Source organism: Geotrypetes seraphini, chromosome 1, assembly GCF_902459505.1.
Source record: "Geotrypetes seraphini chromosome 1, aGeoSer1.1, whole genome shotgun sequence".
NCBI lineage: Eukaryota > Metazoa > Chordata > Amphibia > Gymnophiona > Dermophiidae > Geotrypetes > Geotrypetes seraphini.
In genome coordinates, this window is record NC_047084.1 from 372566471 (window position 1) to 372590288 (window position 23818).

At 45.4% G+C, this 23818-nt stretch overlaps 1 protein-coding gene across 2 annotated transcripts in view; it reads left to right on the plus strand.

Annotated features, from left to right (window-relative positions):
* Window positions 1-23818, plus strand: part of SH2D4A (SH2 domain containing 4A) — a 181031-nt gene that overhangs the window by 66158 nt on the left and 91055 nt on the right. For both annotated transcript variants that reach the window (XM_033915224.1, XM_033915232.1), the window contains one exon: window positions 5912-6268. In XM_033915224.1, coding sequence (XP_033771115.1) covers window positions 6088-6268 — 181 coding nt within the window. In that variant the 5' untranslated portion in view covers window positions 5912-6087. The remainder of the gene's footprint in view (window positions 1-5911; window positions 6269-23818) is intronic.

Here is a 23818-nt window from a genome sequence, read left to right on the forward strand (position 1 = left end):
TCCTTTTATCAAGCCGCGCTAGCGGAGTTAGCGCGTCGGACATCTCATCACGCGCTAACCTCCTCGTGTAAATGAATCTTAGTGAGGGGACTGAGAGGAGAGATTTCTCCTTAGATCTTAAAAGATCTTGTTGGAACATAAGGGATTAGAAGTCTCTCTAAAATGCAGGAGCTTTATTCATTAGCGTTTTGTATGTAAGTAATGCTATTTGGTATGTAATTCTATAGTTTATGGGTAACCAATGTGCTCCTTTTAATAGGGGAGTGACATGATCAAAATTTTTTTCTTTTTGGTAATTATTTTTATTGCGGTATTTTGTAGGATTTGTAATCTGCATATTTCTTTTAGTGTTATTTTCTTATACAAGGCATTACAGTAGTCTATTTTTGATATGACTAGTGAGTAAATTAGAATATTCAATGATGATTCGTCAAGGAATGAGGATAACTATCTATCTAATAATCCGTAGCCTGTAAAAACAGCTTCTAATCGATGAACTTATTTGCTGTTATTGTACCTTGCACCTTCATCTATTATAACTTGCATATTGCATTTACATAGTCCTGGGTACAGTGAGACAAACAATGGCTCCTTTTTGATAACAATAGGCATATTTTGCCATCCTTTATATATGGAACAGATAACTAGAAAGAGAATACCAGTATAAAAAGTCCACTGACAAAATCTTTATTAATAAGCTACTGAACAGCCATGAACTTAGTATAAGTTGAGTTGGTATTAAGGGTAGCTTATAGGGAGCTTGAGTTAGCACAACTGTGATGGTTGGAACAGCTTTTCCAGCATGACCAGCTAGGAAAGATTACATCATGAGTCAGGAAGTGGATGCAAGACATCCAAGTATAGGAGGAGAGGCCAACCACAAATGCCTCTGACCTATTAAATCAAAGTTTACACAGGGTGGGTCAAAAGTAGGTATGCAGTATTTATTCATTCATTCTTTTTATTGTACAGGTATTGAATAGGTATAATTCACTATTGAAAGATAATCAAGTAAAAGCAAAACGATGTGTTCGTTGTATTTTCATTATTGAAATGTGACTTTTTCCCAGGACAAGCAGGCAGCCTATTCTCACATATGGGCGATGTCATCCATGGAGCCCAGATGCAGACAGCTTCGCAAGCAGACTTGCTTGTAGAACTTTAGAGAGTTCGCAAGTGCCTTCCCGCTCAGTGCAGGGCGCAAATCTCCTCAGTTCTCAGTTATCTGGAGTCGAGAAGTCCTATTTCAGCTCTGTGCACTAAACTCTGTTCTACTTCATGCTTTCTCTCACCACGGCTCGTGTTTTATTTCTTTTCAGGGTCGATGTGTTTTTCTTGCGTGCTTTATTTTTTAAAAAAAAAAAAAACTTAATTTGATTTTTCTTTTCTGTCACGGCAGGGCCTGCCACACGGCCTCAGCCTGCAGGCTTCGATCTCGCTGAGGCTATTTTTCCGTTCATGTCCCGACCGGTCACAGGCTTCAAGAAGTGTAGCCGTTGCCAGCGCGCGATCTCCCTCACTGACCCACATAGGTAGTGTGTTTGGGACCTGACCATCGTCCAGAGTCGTGTGCCCGCTGTGCTACTCTTCAACCTCGAGCCCTCAAACGTTGTCGAGTTCAGATGAAAAAGCTTCTCCCCGGGGTTCTGTCTTCTGCCTCGACCTCGACTTTAATTAAGCCCTCCTTGTTCGGCAGGTCCTCGTCCTCGAGCAAATCGGCTAAGTCTTCTGACGAGAAGCTTGCCTCGCTGCTTCCCTGCCTCCCTCAGGTCAGGTACCAGCAGTGATTATCAAACTTCCCAAGAAGCACTCCAAGTCGAAGAGTCATTCTTCCTCCTCTTCCTCAGAGACTATATCCGCACCAGATTCTCAAGTCTCGGTGTCACATTTGGAGGCTATGATCCAGACCATTTTGGATCGCCAATTTGGTAATATTATTGCCAAACATGCTCCTATCTTTACTCTGCTTCCTGCAGCCTGGCCTGAGCACTTAGCAGTATCACAAGGAGTCGAGTCCCTGGCTGTGCCTTGAGCTGAACCTACTCTACAGAATGCTGTCGAGGCACTCCCAAGGAGTCGAGTCTTTGCGAGTGTCTCGTCTGGAGCTTAAGCATGCTACTCAAGGAGCCGAGTCCTTGTCAGTGCCTCGAGATACCTCGACACCACGGGTTCAGTTCCTTTTGGTGTCTCAATCTCGATCTACAACCTCCAGCCCTCCCTCCTCCCATAAGGCATCGCTCTTCCCGAGGCATTGGGCAAAGACTCTTCGACTTTCTTCTCAGCGAGACCTGCCTGGTTCGAAGCACAGTTCTCCACATCAGTCGAGGCATCCATCAAGCACAGATCCTCTTCTCGAGACAGGCCTCGTCTCTCAACACCTCAAGGCTCTTCGAAGTCTCCAACTCCGAAGTCGAGGATAACACCTCCAGAGCCTTATACTTCTCCTGCGAGGGATTATTTCCATTCTCTCAGTGAGTCATCTATACCTGCATATTCAGACCTCAGGTATCAGTACTCCAGAAAAGCTTCACCTTTGTTCTCTGCCTTGCGAGGCGCCTCGGTCAACTTCTTGCCCTCGAGGTCAACCTTCCTTGTTGCAGATATCTTTTTCTTCTTTCCTACGTCAAATGAGTAAGGACCTCAGTATTACTTTGGACTCTGATTCCAAATACTCTCAGGAATATTTAGAAGAAATGGGTATGTCTCATCCTCCTGCGGAGTCTCTCAAATTACTCATCAATAGATTTCTTTCTCAAACCTTCAAGAGAAATCTTGAGACACCATATTCCATTCCTGCTGTATCAGGAATATTGGAGTCTCGTTACAGGATGGTCCACTTCAAGGGCTTTGAGAAATCTTAGTTATCCCATCAGTCCCTTCTTGTGGAGCCTTCTCTGAAAAAGACCAATCCTGTCAAAGTTTATGCCACTGTCCCTCCTGGAAGAGAGGGCAGGACTATGGACAAGTTTGGTCGCTGTTTATATCAAAATTCTCTGCTGGCAACTACAGTTTTGAATTACAATTTTGTTTTCATTTCTTATTTCAAACATTTGGTTGACACACTGCCTGAATATTTCAAATATATTCCTTAACACCGTCTTCCAGGTTTTCAGTAGATGATCACCACTCTGACTCAACTCCGCATGCATCTCCTTCAATCTTCCTATGATGCATTTTAACTTTCCTCGAGGGTCGCTGCCTTTTCAGTGGCAATGTGCAGGCTCACCTGGCTCTGCACTATAAACATGGACTCCCCCAATCTTCAAGATTGTCTGGCCAACATCCCTTGTCAGGGCAATGAATTGTTTGATGACTGTATCGAGGCAACTACTAAACGATTGTCTGAACATGAGAAATCGTTTGCTTCCATCACTCGTCCTAAGCCTTCTATCTCTAAAGGCTTCAGACCTCTTCCATCTTACCAGAGGCGTTATCCACAGAGAACAGCTCCTTATACAAGAGCACCTCCTAAGAAACAACCACAACAGCCACAGAGGCAGCAGAAACCTCAGCCTCCTGCTGCACCTAAGGCCTCTCAGCCTTTTTGACCATCTAATACCGAGCATAACCTCCCATCATTTTGCCTCTGTCCTCTCCCCTTCCCATTGGAGGTCATCTCCATCATTTTTACCCATGCTGGGAGATCATTACATCAGACCTGTGGGTGCTGTCCATCATTTTCAATACAGAGTTCTACCTATTGGCCTTGTTTCATCTCCAAGAGTGTTCACCAAGTGCCTAGTTGTAGTAGTAGCAGCAGCTCTGTGGAGCCATAGTTTACAGGTGTTCCTGTACCTGGATGACTGGCCCATCAAGGATTCAACATCTCAAGGGGTTATTGTAGCGACCCTACGGACTATGTGGTTCCTCCAAAGTTTGGGGTTCGAAATAAACTTTCCCAAGTCCCAGATACAGCCCTCTCAGACTTTATAGTTCATCGGAGCTGTCCTGGACATTGTACAACTCGGAGCATTTCTTCCTCAACAACGTCAGGATGCTCTTATTCATCTCTGCCACAAAGTGTCTTTCTTTGCTACAATTTCAGCAAGACACATGATGGTTCTCCTAGGTCACATGGCCTCTACAGTTCACATGACTCCTTTTTCCAGACTTCACCTTGGAATTCCTCACTGGATCCTGGCATCTCAGTGGGCGCAGGCTTGCGACCCACTCTCACTTGAGTGAGACAGTCTCTCCACTGGTGGATGCTCTCTTCCAATCTCTCCAGAAGTTTATTGTTTCAAACATCCCCTCATCAGAAGGTCCTCATGACAGATTCATTGACCTATGCTTGGGGGGCTCATCTTGAGGGTCTCCGTACTCAAGGCCATTAGTCCAGCACGGATCGTCAATCTACCTCCTTGTCTTCAGTTTTGGATTACCTGTTGCATTTATCTCAATCAGGCCTCAAATCCACATCCTTAGAGTCCATCTCAGTGCGATTACTGCTTTTCCTCAGCCTTTCAAAGGGAAACCCCTCTGCTCATCCTGTGGTTTCCAGATTTATGAAAGGACTTTTCAATGTCAAACCGCCTCCAGGTTTGGGATCTCAATGTTGGTCTTGCTCAATTGATGAAGCTTCCTTTTGAACCAATGGCTTCGGCTCATCTCAAATATCTCACTTGAAAAGTGGTTTTTCTCATTGCTCTCACGTCTGCTCTCAGAGTCAGTGAGCTGCAAGCTTTAGTAGCAGACCCACCTTTCACAGTATTCCATCATGACAAGATGGTCCTCCATACTCATCCTAAATTCTTACCTAAAGTGGTTTCAGAATTTCATCTCAATCAATCCATTGTACTTCCAGTGTTTTTCCAAAGCCTCATTCTCACCCTGGAGAATCAGCTCTTCATACTCTGGACTGTAAGCGTGCTTTGGCTTTCTACTTGCAACGCACTCAACCACATAGATCTGCTCCTCAACTTTTTGTCTCCTTTGATCCAAACAAGATGGGACATCCAATTTTCAAGCGCACCATCTCCAACTGGTTAGCTGCTTGCATCTCTTTCAGCTATGCTCAGGCTGGACTGCATCTACAGAGTCGAGTCACAGCCCACAAAGTCAGAGCCAAGGTGGCATCAGTGGCTTTCCTCAGATCTACTCCTATTGAGGAAATCTGCAAAGCTGCCACTTGGTCCTCGGTTCATACATTCACTTCTCATTATTGTCTGGATACTTTTTCCAGATGGGATGGCCATTTCGGCCAGGCAATATTACAATGTTTATTCTCCTAAATTGCCAACACTCCCACCATCCCATTCTGGTTAGCTTGGAGGCCACCCATAAGTGAGAATCGGCTGCCTGCGTGTCCTGGGATAAAGCACAGTTTCTTACCGCAACAAGTATTATCCATGGACAGCAGGCAGCAATTCTCACAACCCACCCACCTCCCCTGGTTGGCTTCTTTGCTAGCTATCTGAACTGAGGAGACACGCGCCATGCACTGGGTGGGAAGGCACTCGCGCATGCGAGGTGCGGCAGTCACAAACTTTCTAAAGTTCTACAAGCAAGTCTGCATGCGAAGCTGTCCACATCCGAACTCCGTGGATGACGTCACCCAAATGTGAGAGAGCTGCCTGTTGTCCCTGGATAACACCTGTTACGGTAAGTAACTGTGCTTTATAGTAATGCCTATTCTATTTTTTTAACGTAATCTACATTTTTGGTAAATAGTGAAGGTAGAGCTCTCAAAACTAGATCTCTTGTATGTCTATAGCACAGCACTGTTTTTGGAAAATTGGGCCAGCAAAAGAAATGCTTCACTGAGCTTTGGAATGACCATGACTTCATAGAAAAGTTATTTTTGCTTTTTGGCTCTGTGCAGAGTAGCTGCATAAAAGTCCTTTTGTTTAAATGTTCTTAATGACAGGTTTCTGGGTTTTTTTTTCTCATTTTACTTCTTCTTCTGTTACAGAATGTCTGTGCTTTAAATAGGATGTCCGACATGAAACCTTAATTGCAGTCCTACAAAACCCTTGGATAAGATATCATGAGCCCAGGTGGTCTTCTGTGTTTGAGTGCTCTTTAGTGGGGACTGCTATCTGGAGGCAGTAATCAACAAGGCTGATTAACTAACTGCAAGCTGCAGCCATGTTGAAACAGATATTAACTGAGATGTACATTGACCCCGAGCTCTTGGCAGAGCTCAATGAAGAACAGAAACAGATCCTTTTCTTCAAGATGCGGGAAGAACAGATCCGGAAATGGGAAGAACAAGAGGTTTTGCTTGCCAAAACTGAGGGTTTACGGAAGATTCAATCTCCAAAGAAAGGTACATTTTATAACTATCTTTTTGTTGCCACTTTGCTGGGGCTCAGGGCAGAAATATGGGAGGGGGCCCAAAACCAACTGAAGACTTACCGGTAACTACTATGGGCCAGTTTGGGGGCCTCCTGTCACACCGGGACTTGGGCAATTGGCTTATTTGCATTTCACAAATGCCTGCTCTGGCTAGTTTCTCAGACATTAGTGGACAAATGTAGCTTCCGTTTTTGCTTGATTGATGGAAGGTAACCTTACAAAGAGTTTTTCATATGCTTTCTGTACTAACTGCTTGATATTATCAATAGTGTTGCATCTTGAGTATATGTACTTTTAATCAATTTGACCAGTAATGAGATTTCCAGTGCAATAGGTGAGACATTCTAGACCAGTGGTTCCCAACCCTGTCCTGGAGGACCACCAGGCCAGTCGGGTTTTTGGGAAAGTCCTAATGAATATGCATGAGAGATTTGCATATAATGTAAATGTGCCCCATGCATATTCATTAGGGCTATCCCAAAAACCCAACTGGCCTGGTGGTCCTTCAGGACAGGGTTGGGAACCACTGTTCTATACAACAGGGTTATTTCCCCATACTCACATGGACCGCAGAAGGAATCCACTTCGGAATTTTCATTCTGCATCCAGTTTACTTCACAGCTCAGTATAGCACCCTCTAGCAGTCTTTCCTTCTGCATGCATGGCTGCAGCTATATGTGTTCTGCTCTCCTAATTTTTGTTGTTTTAATTTGACATAGTTCGTCCCCTTTTCCAGGAATTTTGGCGATCAAAGCGATTTGGAGGCTCTGCCGGCTTGTTAATTCACAGATGTAGCTGATAGACCGATTCCTTTTGGGTAACTGTTAGCCAGTCAGCATCGGATTCCTTGGAGCTTAGGGCTCAGGGCTGCCATTGAAGTTGACAGACAGAGAGACACACACACACAGACACACATTTATTGTGGATATTTGGAGGGAGGGTTTCTCTTAATCTGTTTACATTTATTGCTTAGATGAACCCCATTATTTATCCTTCTTCATTTAGAATATTGGCCATTTAAACCTACTCTTTGTTTTCTGTCTTTCAACCAGTTCTTAATCCATAACATGACATTGCCGCCTATCCCCTGACTTTCTGATTTCCTCAGAAGTCTTTTATGAGGTACATAAGAACATAAGAATTGCTGTTGCTGGGTCAGACTAGTGGTCCATCATGCCCATCAGTCCGCTTCCGCGGTGGCCCTTAGGTCAAAGACTAGCCTTACCTGCGTACGTTCTGGTTCAGCACGAACTTGTCTAACTTTGTCTTGAATCCCTGAAGTGTGTTTTACCTTATAACAGTCTCCAGAAGAGCGTTCCAGATTTCTACCACTCTGTGTGAAGAAGAACTTCCTTACGTTTGTACGGAATCGATCTCCTTTTAACTTTAGAGTGCCTTCTCGTTCTCCCTACCTTGAATATCCAAATTAATAGCAACCAGCTCACCTTTAGCCACATGTTCATTCACCCCTTGAAAGAAATGCAGTAGATTGGTGAGGCCAGATTTCCCTTGACTAAAACCAAGTTTGCTTTCTCTCATTAATCCATGCTTACGTATGTGTTCTGTCATTTTGTTCTTTATAATAGTCTCTACCGTTTTGCCCGGCACTGACATCGGACTCACCAGTTTATAATTTCCCAGAACACCTCTGGAACCCTTTTTAAAAATTGGCATCACGTAGACCACCCTCCAGTTTTCTGGTACTATGCTGAATTTTAAAGAAAATTACAAATTACTAACAAAAGCTTTGCAAGTTCATTTTTCAATTCTGTCAGCATTATGAGATATATACCTGTACCATCCGATCTAGGTGATTTGCTAATGTTCAGTTTGTTAAATTGACCCATTACATCATCCAGTGTTAGAGATTTATTTGAGTTTCTCTGATTCATCAGAATTGAATACCATTTCTGGCACCAGTATTTCCCTCACATCTTCCTCGGTAATTTAATCTCTCTGCTATGACCTTGTCTTCCCTGAGAGAGGGAAGGATAAGAGAGGAACTGGAGTAAAGAAGTGGTGACCAGAATGAAAGCAAATTACCCAGAGTTGCCCAGTATGCTCCTGGATTCAGGACAGTACCAACTTGGTATATACCTCCTCTTTATACTATACTGTTCCAGCATCCCTTGCTGTGATGGCTGCAATTTCAGGTTTATTAATGTAGTCAGCCTCAGTCTGTAGTTCTGTAATTCTAGCCTTACTTTATCCTTAATTTAGTCTTGTAGCCAAGTTACCTCGGGCTAGATGTACAGTATACAGATGAGGTCTGAACAGAGAAATGCACTAGCCAAATCTTGACTTTGAGATGAGTGTCAAGAGCCAGGCCAGGAGTTTGGTTTTGTTTGTTTTTTTGAGTAAAGAATCCAACTCTTTCCTGCCTTTGCCACTGCTATATCTGCCTCAGCTGCTCCGAAAGATTTTGAAGATGCAGAAATCAGAGCACTGAGCTTTATTCCTAACTGATTCTGATATGAGGTAAAGACATGCTGTTCCAATAAACTTCATTACTTTAGCATGCCCTCAATAGGATGAGCATAAAGATGTTTGTAAAAATACATTGGACAACAAATTTTTCCAAAAATGTTGCTTCCTTAAACTGGTGATTATGACAAACCCCTTCAAAATAAAACACACATACAATTTCCCACTGACTGTATCATGTAGAAATTTTGAGAAACACGATGGTATCTTTAATTGACTATAGCATGTTTTAATGCACAAAGTTTGATACGCTGTGATAGTTCTCCATGGCTGAAAATGTTTTCCTGCTGATTTTCGTTTGTACTCCATGTTTGGTGCATCTTGTTGCAGTGTGCAACAATAGTCAGCCAGGATTAATGGATTCCAGTTGCCCTGATATATTTTTCCATAGTGGTTGTCCTGGTAAAACCTTTCGCCATGTTCATTACTGACTGCACCAAGATTTGGGGGGAAGAATTCCAAGTGTGAATGTAGAAAGTGCATCATCGCTGACATGTTGCACTTCATGGTTTTTGTATGTTCTAAGAAGTTTGTCAACCAGTTGAATATAGTTTGGTGCTCTGTAACTGCCAAGAAAATTCTCAACGAAATCCTTGAATGCTTTCCAGACGATTTTTCTCTGGCCCGAATAACAGATCTTCAAATTTCTCATCACTTATAATGTGTCTGATCTGTGGAACAACAAAAAATGCCTTCCTTAATCTTGGCGTCAATAATTATTAATTGCATTAGCCTGAAAGTATAACAAAAAATTGTAAAAATGTACTTTTTGTTAAAACGGAATGTGATTTTCGTGATCAGCAGTCTAAAATCTGTAAGATACACCCCAAAGTGTTGAAGCAAAAACATTTGTTGTCCAGTGATATTGTTCACCACCCTATTGTTTCTCACCAGTGTGCCCCTGCTATCATCCAGTTGTAAAAATTTATAGATAGTTCTTTTGAATTTTTAACCTGTTTTGTTAATAGCTTACCATTCTTATTATAAATCTTCAGCTTTTAACTTCATGGTAATAAGTGAGAGGCTTCAAATCTCTCATCACATATACTAATTCATTGAGTTGCAGCTCCTCGGGACAATCCTTTGGGTGGACTTGAGGAGCCAGCCTGCTGTGTCTTCAGGGCTCAGGGTCTGTTCTCCTTGGAGCCAGCTTACCTTCTTAGTTTCTCAATGGCTTGAGCACAGGCTGTGGGCACACTGTGTAAAGAACCTTGAGGTTAGGGTTTAGGTATTTCACCTTCAAATCCCTTTTTTTCACTAATTTGAATTTTCAATTCAGTCTCCATGGGCTGTTTTTGGCACGATTTTTGTGGAAGTGTTTATCTTGGATTTCAATTGATCTTTTTTCAAAGGCCTCTAGCTGCCTCAAAACCCCTTGATTTTGATTGACTGGAATGTATTCCTTAGGGTATGAGGACACCGTTGACTTGTAAAAATCGTGTCATTTGTTTGGCGGAGGAGCATCTATATAGTGTTTGCTGCAGCACATGTGAGGGAGAGGCGGGAGCCTAGTCGTTAGACCCATCCTTCTCCTCCAGGGCTGGTGAACTGCTGTGGGTACGGGAAATGGGTACAAAGTTCTGTCTGGATCCCCTATCTCGCAATGACGTGAAGCGGAGATGCGTGGAGTCTGCAGAGCCCATGAGAGCCCAGCTGGAGGTTCTGCAGGCTTCATTTGCTTCCCCTGCACAAGGCTTCTTTCCAGAATTTGTAAATCTGATGTGGAGAGCCTTTCTGATGAGGCCAGGTCAATTGGGCGCAACCTGCAGGCATGCTGCCACTGACCCAGTGAGCGTCCTCTCCTCCAATGTTTGCTTCTCAGTTGAGCAGGCCGGGCCTTAGCTCCAATGACCTTTCGGAGCTAGACTGGTCAGATTGGAGGTCAGATATGTCATTTTTGTCTCCGGATTTGGATTCAGTCCTGGATGACTCTGGCTCCCTGTTTTGAGTTCGACAGTCAAGAGGCCTCTCTGACTCTTGACACTTGGATCTGCTGCCTCTTCAAGTCATCCTCTGTCCACCACTTTATTGCCAATGCTATTAAAGAACTGAAGCTGGAGGCTGCAACCTCCACTTCCCAGTGCATGGTCATGAGTGGTTCTAATGCTTGGACCTCATTTTTTTTTGCCTTTGCATCCAGATATTACTGCATTGGTTATGGAACAGTGGGAGACCCCCAGAGGGGACCCTGAGGATTTGCAAGGCCATATCCAAGCTTTCTCACATGGCATCAGAGTTCAGCAGCTATTCTACCCAGCTGAAAGGTGGATTTGGCAGTGGCTTAGGTCACCAAATGTACAGCTCTCCCAAGTGAGGGTGGTGGTATGCTGAAAGATGCTTGAAGCTGCTGCTTCATTTGCTGCTTGGGCCTTCCACACCAGACTGCAGCAGCAGCCCTCTGAAGAAGAGGGTGCCTGCCCTCAGCTTATGCTGGAGGGAGTGGATTATGTGGCAGACACCTTTTTATACGATCTTATCAGAGTCATGAGCAAGGTGTCAGTTTATGCTGTCTCAGCTCACAGAATGCTCTGGATCAGGCAATGGGCGGGTGACTCTGCCTCCAAGGCAACCTTGAGCAGGCTGCCTTTTTAAGGGACAGATGCTTTTTGTTAAGGGTCTTGATGGCCTTATGGCTAGTGTGCTGATCACCCACCTAATTCTCTGCTGAAGGTAGACCATGGGGACCTCCAGGTAGAAGTAAGAGCAATTTTATCCCTCCCATCGCTCTCAGCAGTATACCTAGGGGGCCTCTGTCCAGAGATCTTCCAGGGTTATAGACAGTGATTCAGCAGTTCTAGATGCCAGCAGGTCTCAGGCTTATGTCAACCCTCCCTCAAGAAGCCCCAATGACACCAGGTTGGTGGCTGCGTCTCTGCATATTGGATGGGGGTGGAGTGGCTGTTCGCATTTTGGAGGAAGTGGGAGAGAATTTCCTCAGACCAGTTGAGTGTAGGATATCATCCAAGTGGGTCATGAGATCGCATTTTATTGCCCTCCTCTGGATTTGTTCATAGACTTTCCGGCTGGCCGGCCGGAAAAAGAGGCCAAAGTCAGGGCCATGTTTCAAATACTTCTGGTCATTTTGGCCATAGAACCTGTCCTCTACATAGTGTTGGGCTGAGACAGATACTTCATGGTGCCCAAGAAAGGCACAGAGGACTGGAGACCCATCTTGGATCTCAAGGCAGTGAATGCTTTTCTGAAGGTTCCCCATTTTCACATGGAAACAGCTTGGTCAGTCATTGCTGATGTGGCTCCTGGAGAATTTCTGGCCTCCCCTGGACCTCACAGAGGTGTGTCTGCATATTTCCCTCTTCCAGACATACAGAAAATATTTGTGCTTTCACATACTTCAACAGCATTTCCAGTTTGTAGCCCTTCGATTTAGAGCCAATGTGCTCGCCATCAGAAGAGGTGGCCCATAAATCGTCTGGAGTTCCAGGCCATCCTGCTGATGGAAAAACTGTAAGGGTGCTCTCGGACAACGCCACAGCAGTGATGTATGTGAACACCGAGATGCACCTGAAGTGCCCCCTTAGCCTAGAGGTTCTTCTGGTGGGCAGAAGCCCACCTTTTGGGCTCTTTCTGTGGCCCACGCAGCTGGAATGGAAAGCATTCAGATTGACTTCCTAAGTTGTCAGTTCCTGGACCCTGGGGAATGGTCGTTGTCCCAAAGGGCATTCGATCTCATTGTACATTGCTAGGGCAGACCAGTGATGGATTTGATGGCTTCTGCCAAACTCAAAAGTGCAGTGCTTTTTTAGTTGGAGAGGAACCAGGAAGTTCAGGGATGGATGCGTTGGCCCAGCCCTGGCTCCACAACATTTTTCTTTTTCTCTTCACCCCCCCCCCTCCTGGCCCATGGTGGGCTAGGTGATTTGCAGAATTGTGGCTCATCTGGATCTTATGATCCTAGAGACCCCAGACTGGCCTCACTAACTGTGGTATGCAGATCTGATATGTCTGCAGTGGGACAGGAACCTCAAGCTGCCCTTCATCGTGGGCTTCTGAGTCAGGGGCCAGCTCCCATTGAACATCCACATTGCTTTGATCTTATAGCATGGCTCTTGAGCGCAAGGTTCTGATTTTTAAGTGATATTCAGACATAATATTACTGTCTAACGGACTAAAAAGCTGTCTACTATGGTGGCCTATGCTAAAGCACGGAAGGCTTTTCAACAGTGCAAAGAACCAGAGGAGTCATCCTGGATTTCCTTCAGGCCAGACTGGAGAAGGGCCTTGTGGTAGCCTCCCTGAAAGTGCAGGTGGCTGAGCTTTCCTGTTTTCCTGACGCAAAGGTGCAAGGTTTTGCTGAGGTCACATTCGGATTTGACTTGGGCCCCTGCTGCAACATCTTTTCCCTTCATGGAATCTTAACATTGCCCTAAAGGGCCTCGCCAAGGCCCCATATGAACCACTTGGAGACACTTCCCTTTTGGATCTCAGTCAAAACTGTGTTTCTGGTGGCTATTGTTTCAGTGGGGCTGCAAGCTTTCTCATGTAGAGGGCCCTTCCTTAGAATTATGGAAGCCTGTGTTACTCCATCCTGTTCCCCCTTTTCTTCCTAAGGTTGTATCTGATTTCCATGTCAACCTGGAAGTTCATCTGCCTGCTTTTCAATCTACACACTCAGGCAGGATAGAATTTTGAGAGAGCTTGATGTGCGGAGAGCTTTGCTTCAATACTTGGAAAGGTCCAATGACTTTTACCTTTCAGACCATCTGTTTGTGCTTACCAGCCAGTCTCGGCGTGGCAGGCTGGCATCCAAGGTCTCTATAGCTAGATGGATTGGTATGGCCATCCCTTCAGCTTACATTGTCTGTGGTAAATGGCCTGCGGTCTCTCAAGGTGCATTCCACTAGGGGTGTCACCTCTTAATGGGCAGAGTTTCGGGCAGTTCCTCCTGCAGAGATTTATAAAGCAGCTACTTGATTTATTCTGCATACTTTTTCCAGATTTACAGAGTGGATGTGGCAGCTTGAGAAGACGTCGCTTTTGGGTCTTCAGTCTTGCGGGCAAGCTCTTCTGTCCTTCCCTAAAGGTCAACCATTATTTTGGTACATCACCATATGTACAGACTCCTGAGTGGATGTAACAGAATGAAAGATTAGGTTCTTACCTGGATAATCTTCTGTCAATCCTCTCAGAAGTTTGTACAGGCCCACCCTTGGTGTATTCTGTTTGCCTGCTTTTCTGCCTCCAGATGTTTTTAGATTCCACACCTGGAGCTCTTCTCCTGTCAGTCAGATGGCTGTTTGTGAAGAGATCCTCCCAGTACCAAGAGCGGATGCAAAGAGTCAAGGGGAACTGCAAGCAATCAACGCCTGGATGAGACGATGGTGCGGAGGAAGGCTTTGACTTCGTGTGCAACTGGATGGCATTCTGGGGAAAAAGCAAGTACTACAGAAAAGACGGACTGCACCTCAACAAGGAAGGAGTAAGAATACTGGCAGGCAACATGAAAAGGGCCATAGAGAAGGCTTTAAACTAAAGGACAGGGGAAAGCTGACAGTCGACCACCAGTCGATGGCCCGGGCGACAGGATGCCCTGTAGAAGGAATTACGGACAACTACTCAGACACGGGAGGGGTCAAACACAGAACAAATGAGGGAGACAACACAGCAGCAGATAAGGATACCGTGGAAGAAACAGTAGATACTGCTAAGCTTAAGTCCAAGAAGGTAACACAAAGGGAACTCAAATGTATATATACGAATGCTAGAAGTCTGGGAAACAAAATGGAAGAGTTAGAAGCAATAGCAAAAAACGACGAACTGGAAATCATTGGCATAACAGAAACATGGTGAAATGACGTAAACAAATGGGACACAGTACTACAGGGATACAAACTGTACAGAAAAGATAGTGGGCCAGAAAGGTGGAGGTATTAGAATCCGTGAGAGAGACTATGGCGGAAGAGAAAGAGAAGCTGGAATCCCTCTGGATCAGGATTCCCAGACACAACGATGCTGACATAAAGATTGGCCTTTACTTCCGACTGCCGAGACAGAGGGAGGAGACAGACTCGGAAATGATAGAGGAAATTAAACAAGAATGTAAGACAGGTAATGTCATAATCTTGGGGGATTTCAATTTCCCGGGAAGAGACTGGGACCCGGGAACCTCCAACTGTGGCAAGGAGGCAAAGTTCCTGGAAGTGCTAGGGGACTGCTTCCTGGAACAGATGGTAGGAGAGCCGACGAGAGGAAACGTCATCTTGGACTTGGTCCTAAATGGCATTACGGGTCCGGCAAAGGAAGTAGAAGTCACGGTCCCACTGGGGATGAGCGATCACAACATGATCAACTTCAAACTTGATGTCGGGAAAGGGAAAGGTACCAAAAATCAACCATGACTTTAAACTTTAAAAAGGGAAGATATGACATCATGAGAGCCATGGTGAAAAAACGGATCAAGAAAAAGATGGGCAAAGTCATAACTGTGGAACAGGCATGGTCCCTACTGAAAAATACTATCACGGAAGCACAAAGCCTCTACATTCCGCGGATGTCCAAAGTAAAGAAAACCAAAGGCAAAAGAGAGCCGGCATGGCTTACCAAAGTGGTGAAGGAAGCCATAAATGAAAAGAAGGACTCCATTAAGAAGCTTGGAACAAACATAGAGATGATCAGAAAAAAATGTCACAAGGCAGTGAGGGTTTCCAAAAAGGTCTACAAGAAGAAAATAGAGCGAGAGACCAAAAATTTCAAGCCCTTTTTTAGATACTTAAAAGGGAAAAAACCCGCACGGGAAGCGGTGGGACCGCTGGATGACCTGGGAGGAAAAGGGTGCGGCAAGGATGACAAACAAATTGCAGACAGACGGAATTCCTTCTTTGCGTCTGTCTTTACAAAGGAAGACACCGCAACAATACCTGACACAGTGAAAATGTTCAAGGGAGTCGTACAGGACAGCCTCACCACAGTAGAAGTGAACTTGGACCAGATTTACCACCAGATCGACAAATTTTAAAAGTGATAAATCTCCTGGACCGGACAGAATTCATCCGAGTGTCCTAAAAGAACTGAAATTTGAAATCGGAGAACTATTGCAAAAACTTGCCAACCTGTCAATCAAAACAGGACAGATACCGGACAACTGGAAGATAGCGAATGTCACACAGATATTTAAAAAAGGATCGAGAGGAGTGCCAGGCAACTACAGACCTGTGAGTTTCATGTCTGTCCCTGGAAAGATGGTTGAGGCGCTGATCAAAGATAGTATAATCCGGCACCTAGACACACACGACCTGATGAGAGCCAGTCAACATGGGTTCAGGAAAGGGAAATCATGTTTGACAAACCTACTTCAATTTTTTGAGACAATGAACAGACAAATTGATAGTGGAGAACTGGTGAATATTGTATACTTGGACTTTCAGAAAGCATTCGACAAGGTTCCACATGTAAGACTTATCAGGAAATTACAAGGCCATGGAATAGAGGGAGATATACTAAGATGGATAGTCAAATGGCTAGAGAACAGAAAACAGAGAGTGGGCATCAATGGGAAGTTCTCAGAATGGGAAAAAGTGACTAGCGGTGTACCCCAGGGCTCGGTACTTGGACCCATCTTATCCAATATAATAAAATGGTAAGCCGCGCATGCGCACTTCCTATGTGTGCGCCGGTTTTCCGTGAGCTGTAGCGACACATAGGAAGTGCGCATGCGCGGCTTACGGTTCTTTGAAAGACACGGTGGTGGCTACTCTCACGATCCCCGCAAGCGTCGGACTTCCGACGCAGGTGGGGATCATGAGAGGAGCCACCGCCGCGTCTTTCACCTAAAAAAAAAAGTCAAGACGGATGTCGGCCGCTGGAGACTCGGGCTGTTAGGTCCGTGCAGCCTCCTCTCGCGGTTAATGGAGGGAGAGGGAATGCTGCACAGGGAAGTAGGGAAGGAGATAGGGAGAAAGGGACCGGTCTGATGTCGCCCTCACCCACTGTTTTGCTGAAAAATCCACCACCCTCGGCAGCGATTCAGAAACATTCCGCCGGGGGGAGGGGGGGAAAACCGCGGCAGATTGAAAGCAGGAAGGGGAGCCACGGCCAACGATCCTGAATCACAGCTGAGGCCAGCGGATTTTTCAGCGAGACAGAAGGTGAAGGCAATATCAGAATGGAATGGAGAGAAGAGGGAGAACATGTTGGGCCGAGAAAATTCCCTGGACTAACTTTTTTTTTATTTTTATAAAGTACAAAGGGGGGAGAGTATTAAAAGAAGTGCCAGACTGGGCATGGGGGACAGCTTATGGGGCCAGGAACAGAGGAGAGAGAGAGATAGTAGGTAATGGTCTGAAGGGAGAAAAGCTGGATCTGGGGAAAGAGATACTTGAAGGGAGGACTATTGGGGAGAGATGGTGGACCTGGGGGAGGGAAGTTGTACCTAGGGATGGAAGGGAGTGAGAAATGTTAGGTCTGGGGGTGGAAAGGGGAGAGAGATGCAGCATCTCTTTTTTTCCCTCCATCTTATTGTTCAGCATCAAGGGGGAAAGAAAGAAGAACAACAGAAAATGGAGGAAAGAAGAATCCATGGGAGGGCAGAGAGCTGGGATAAGAAGATGCTAGGGGATGAAGAGAAAGGGACAGGGAGATATAGCCTGACCAGTGGAGAGAGGGAGGGGTATTCTGAAAGTGGTAAGCCATTTGTATGAGGTCAAAAGGGAGATGACAAGATGAATGAGAGTATGGTGAGAAACAGAAAGAAACACAGACATATATTCTACCGCCAGCGGGAGGAAGGGAGACAGAAAGAAAAGAAGAAAGACACAGGGACAGCGAGAGACACAGAAAGACAGACAGACAAAGGGGGCCAGGGACAGAGACAGACAGAAAGAAAGACAGCAGGACAGAGAGAGAGAGAGAGGGAAATAAAGACAGACAGACAGACATATATTCTAGCACCCGTTAATGTAACGGGCTAAAATACTAGTTTATTTAATATTTTCATAAATGACCTGGAACATCCAGTTTGCAGATGACACAAAGCTATACCAGGCAATCAGATCGTAGAAGGACAGCGAGGAACTCCAGTGCGATTTGAATCAATTGGAGAAGTGAGCAAATAAACGGCAATGAATTTTAATGTGGAAAAATGCAAAGTGATGCATTTAGGCAGAAAAAATAAAGATCACAAGTATAGTATGTCAGGTGTAACTCTGGGAAAGACTGAACAGGAAAAGGACCTGGGTGTACTGATAGATAGGACTCTGAAACCGTCGGCGAAATGTGTGGCAGCGGCGAAGAAAGCAAATAGAATGCTAGGCATGCTAAAGAAGGGAATTACGAGTAGATCAGAGAAAGTTATAGTCGGCAGAGAGAGAGAGAGAGGACACCAGCAGCAGGCAGAGAGAGAGAGAGAGAGAGGACACCAGCAGCAGGCAGAGAGAGAGAGAGAGAGAGGACACCAGCAGCAGGCAGAGAGAGAGAGGACACCAGCAGCAGGCAGAGAGAGAGAGGACACCAGCAGCAGGCAGAGAGAGAGAGGACACCAGCAGCAGGCAGAGAGAGGGAGGACACCAGCAGCAGGCAGAGAGAGAGAGAGGACACCAGCAGCAGGCAGAGAGAGAGAGGACACCAGCAGCAGGCAGAGAGAGAGAGGACACCAGCAGCAGGCAGAGAGAGAGAGGACACCAGCAGCAGGCAGAGAGAGAGAGGACACCAGCAGCAGGCAGAGAGAGAGAGGACACCAGCAGCAGGCAGAGAGAGAGAGAGAGAGAGGACACCAGCAGCAGGCAGAGAGAGAGAGAGAGAGGACACCAGCAGCAGGCAGAGAGAGAGAGGACACCAGCAGCAGGCAGAGAGAGAGAGAGAGGACACCAGCAGCAGGCAGAGAGAGAGAGAGAGATAGGACACCAGCAGCAGGCAGAGAGAGAGAGAGAGATAGGACACCAGCAGCAGGCAGAGAGAGAGAGAGGACACCAGCAGCAGGCAGAGAGAGAGAGAGGACACCAGCAGCAGGCAGAGAGAGAGAGAGGACACCAGCAGCAGGCAGAGAGAGAGAGAGAGAGAGAGAGGACACCAGCAGCAGGCAGAGAGAGAGAGAGAGAGGACACCAGCAGCAGGCAGAGAGAGAGAGAGAGAGGACACCAGCAGCAGGCAGAGAGAGAGAGAGAGAGAGGACACCAGCAGCAGGCAGAGAGAGGACACCAGCAGCAGGCAGAGAGAGAGAGAGATAGGACACCAGCAACAGGCAGAGAGAGAGAGGACACAAAGCAGACGCAGAGGGCACTTACATCAGCAGGTCACACGTAAATTGTTAACTGTTATCTTAAAGTAGGAACGACAATGGAAGCAGAGGGAAACCAGAAGATGAGCTTTCCAGTGTTCTGCACAGACTGTCATATGTATGACTACCTCCCCTCGGGGAGTCAGTCAAATGTATGCAGTCGGTGTCAGGAGCTGAAAAGCTTAAAGAAGGAAGTTAAGCGAATAGAGGACAAGATACAGGAGCTTGAAGGACTTTACACTACGGAGGACCCAATCAGGACAGCTGAAGACTTCATGAATGAGAGACATATTGAGGAGGAGGTCAGGGAACTCGAGAAATTCATTGAGGAAGCCTACAGGAGGAGGGTGGAAGAGAACGAACTTTAGATGAAAGTACACCAACACCAACATGGAAGGGAGAACAAGAAGCAGATGACCTCAAAGAAGATGCCCACAGAGGAACACTGCATGAAGGGGAGAAAATGGCAAGTCGATGCCCAGAAGAAGAAACAGCGAAGCACACAGAGGACATAGAAGAAGAAGCAGCAAAGCACTCCAAAGACATGACCTGAGACCGAAGTGAAAATTAAAGAAGGGAGACTCGATCCTGAGGCATGTGGACAGCCACATAGCAGGAGGGAGAGAGGATCGTCTAGTGACCTGCCTCCCGGAAGCAAGAACCAAGGACATCGTGGACAAAATTGGAAAGAGCGGAGACGGAAGAGACCACAGTAATGATCCACATCGGGACAAATGATGTCAGCAGGAGAGACTACAGAATAAACACGCTGATAGAACAGTTCAAGATTCTGGGAAGGACTCAGAAGATAGCAATCTCAGAGATCCTATCGGCACCGAGGGCAGATGTGAAAAGGCAGGAGAAACTACAATCAATAAATGCGTGGATGAGGAGTTGGTGTGAGGAAGAAGGGTTCCACTTCGTGAGGAACTGGACAATATTCTGGGGCAAGAGCAAGCTGTACAGGAGAGATGGACTGTACCTGAGCTCGGCGGGAACTAGACTTCTAGCAAACAACGTCAGGAGAGGAATAGAACAAGCTTTAAACTAAGAAGAAGGGGAAAGCCAACAGTCGACCAAGCGTCAACGATTCGGAAGAAGGTATCCCGTGAAGATTCTAAGGGGAAAAAAGGCTTGGAAGAAATAATGCGCAAATTACAGGAGTTGACTAACCCAGGTTAGAAGGATTGTAGCACAAGAGAAGAAGCTAAAGACCGAAGCGCAGTGAAAGGAAATGAAGACAAGAAAACATCAGGATCTAAATTGCATATATACTAATGCAAGGAGCCTAAGAAACAAAATGGGGGAATTAGAAGCCATGGCCAATGCAGAGGACATAGACATCATTGGAGTCTCTGAAACATGGTGAAATGAAGAAAACAAATGGGATACAGCACTGCCGGGGTACAAGCTCTATCGCCAGGACAGGTCAGGACAGAAAGGAGGTGGAATAGGCCTATATATAAAAGAAAGCATACAATCGACAAGAATGGACACAGCAGAGACGACCAACAAGCTGGAATCGCTATGGGTTAAAATACCGGGAGGAAAGGGCCTGAAATAAATATGTGCCTATACTACCGTCCACCCAGGAAACCGGAGATATCGATGAAGAAATGGAAACCGAGATGAAGCGAGAATGCAAAAGCGGTAACACGGTTATTATGGGAGACTTCAACTATCCCGGGATAGACTGGAATCTTGGAAGCTCAAAATGTGCTAGGGAGACAGAATTCCTGGAGGCTACACAAGATTGCTTCATGGAGCAGCTTGTTAGAGAACCAACGAGAGGAAATGCCACTCTGGATCTAATCCTAAATGGGTTAAGGGGACCTGCAAAGGAAGTGGAAGTAGTGGGACCGTTGGGGAAACAGCGATCATAATATGATCAAGTTCAAGGTTGAAGTAGGAATGCCGAAAGGAAAGAGAACCATAGCGACAACTTTCAACTTCAGGAAAGGAAACTATGAAGCAATGAGGGAAATGGTAAGGAAGAAACTTAGGAACACTTCCAAGAAATGGCAAATGGTAGAACATGGTTGGTCTTTTTTCAAGGACACGGTGAGCGAGGCGCAAAATCTGTACATCCCCAGATTCAGAAAGGGGTGCAAAAAGAGTCGAACAAAACTATAATAGTGAAGGAAGCGATAGGCAATAAGAAAAATTCATTCAGGAAATGGAAAAAGGACAAAACTGAGGGGAACTGGAAAAAGCACAGGAAGTATCAAAAAGAATGTCACCGTGTGGTTCAAAAAGCCAAGAGAGAGTATGAAGAGAGGCTAGCCAGGGAAGCACGAAATTTCAAACCGTTCTTTAGATATGTTAAAGGGAAGCAGCCGGCTAGGGAGGAGGTGGGACCGCTGGACGACGGAGACAGGAAGGGAGTGGTGAAGGAGGAGAAAGAAGTAGCAGAAAGACTTAACATGTTCTTTTCGTCTGTATTTACAAATGAAGACACATCCAACATACCTGAACCTGAGCAAATCTTCAGTGGAGATCAAGCAGAAAAATTAACATCTATGGAAGAGAGCCTTGAAGACGTTTGTAGGCAGCTAGAAAAATTAAACTGACAAATCCCCGGGTCCGGACGGAATCCATCCAAGGGTTCTGAAGGAACTAAGGGAGGAGATAGCGGAACTACTGCAGCAAATTTGCAATCTATCCCGGAGGATTGGAAGATCCCGGAGGATTGGAAGATAGCTAACGTTACGCCCATCTTTAAAAAGGGATCAAGAGATGACCCGGGAAGCTACAGACCGGTGAGTCTGACCTCGGTTCCGGGGAAAATGGCGGAAGCACTGATAAGACAACATTGATGAACATTTTGAAAGAAACAAACTTCTGATAACCAGCCAACATTGTTTCTGCAAGGGGAGATCATGCCTAACAAACTTATTGCACTTCTTCGAAGGAATTAACAAACGTATGGACAGAGGAGACCCCATAGACATCATATATCTAGATTTCCAAAAAGCCTTTGATAAGGTACCCCATGAACCATGGGGTGGAAGGAGACATACATAGATGGATCAGAAACTGGTTGGCGGGTAGGAAACAGAGGGTAGGAGTGAAGGGCCACTACTCGGACTGGAGGAGGGTCACGAGTGGTGTCCCACAGGGCTCGGTGCTCGGGCTGCTGCTATTTAATATATTTATAAATGATCTAGAAACAGGGATGAAGTGTGAGATAATAAAATTTGCAGACAACGCCAAACTATTTAGTGGAGCTCGGACTAAAGAGGACTGTGAAGAACTGCAAAGGGACTTGAACCAACTAAGGGAATGGGCGACGAGATGGCAGATGAAGTTCAACGTTGAGAAATGTAAAGTACTACATGTGGAAAGCAGAAACCCGAGTTACAGCTATACGATGGGATGGGAGTTATTGAAGGAGAGTACCCAAGAAAGGGGCATGGGGGTAATGGTGGACATGACAATGAAGCCGACGGCACAGTGTGCAGCGGCCGCTAAGAGAGCGAATAGAATGCTAGGTATAATCAAGAAGGGTATTACTACCAGAACGAAAGAAGTTATCCTGCCATTGTATCGGGCAATGGTGCGTCCGCATCTGTAGTACTGCGTCCAATATTGGTCGCCGTACCTTAAGAAGGATATGGCGTTACTCGAGAGGGTTCAGAGGAGGGCGACACGTCTGATAAAAGGTAGGGAAAACCTTTCATACGCTGAGAGATTGGAGAAACTGGGACTCTTTTCCCTGGAGAAGAGGAAACTTAGAGGGGATATGATAGAGACTTACAAGATCATGAAGGGCATAGAGAGAGTGGAGAGGGACAGATTCTTCAAACTTTCGAAAAATAAAAGAACAAGAGGGTATTTGGAAAAGTTGAAAGGGGACAGATTCAAAACGAATGCTAGGAGGTTCTTCTTTACCCAACGTGTAGTGGACACCTGGAATGCGCTTCCAGAAGGCGTAATAGGGCAAAGTATGGTACTGGGGTTCAAGAAAGGATTAGACAGTTTTCTGCTGGAAAAGGGGATAGAGGGGTATAGATAGAGGATTACTGCCCAGGTCCTGGACCTGTTGGGCCATCGCGTGAGCGGACTGCTGGGCACGATGGGCCCTCAGGTCTGACCCAGCAGAGGCATTGCTTATGTTCTTATGTTAATGTGAGCAGTTAGCAGAGAAAAATAAGTAGTTAAAAGGAAGCCATGGAAAGGGCATGGGACTTGTATACTGCCTTCATGATTACACATTCAAAGTGGTGGGCAAAGGAGGATTAAGAGACTTGCTGAGGGTCACAAGGGGAAGCTGTGGTATTGGATCCCACAACCTCGGGGTGCTGAGGCAGCAGCTTTATCACTAGGCCACTCCTCAATTTATTTGAAGAATTTTAAGTAAAACAAATCTATGCAAACTTCCAGAAAGAAAAAGTAAATTCTCATACAGTAGAACAGTGTTTCTCAACTTCAAGCCAAGTACCCCCTAAGCCTAACAAATACCAACTGAGTACACCTGCCCAAGCTCCTCCCCTGACCCCACACTCATAATAGTACTAATTGTAACAATTTCTTCCATCCAGTTTTCATATATACACACAATATAATGTTATTAAAAAAACACAAAGCACACTGTACGCAGAGAAAATGTTAATCATCATTTATATTTGGGGGTTTTTCAAAGAGGTTAAGATAGATGACTTTAAAATATGCAATTAGCAACAACTATAGAAAAATAGACAAATTTAGAGCAAAATATAGACAACAGATGTACATTCACAAAACTGACACATTTTGATCACTAAATTGAAAATAAAATTATTTTTCCTACCTTTGTTGTCTGGTGATTTC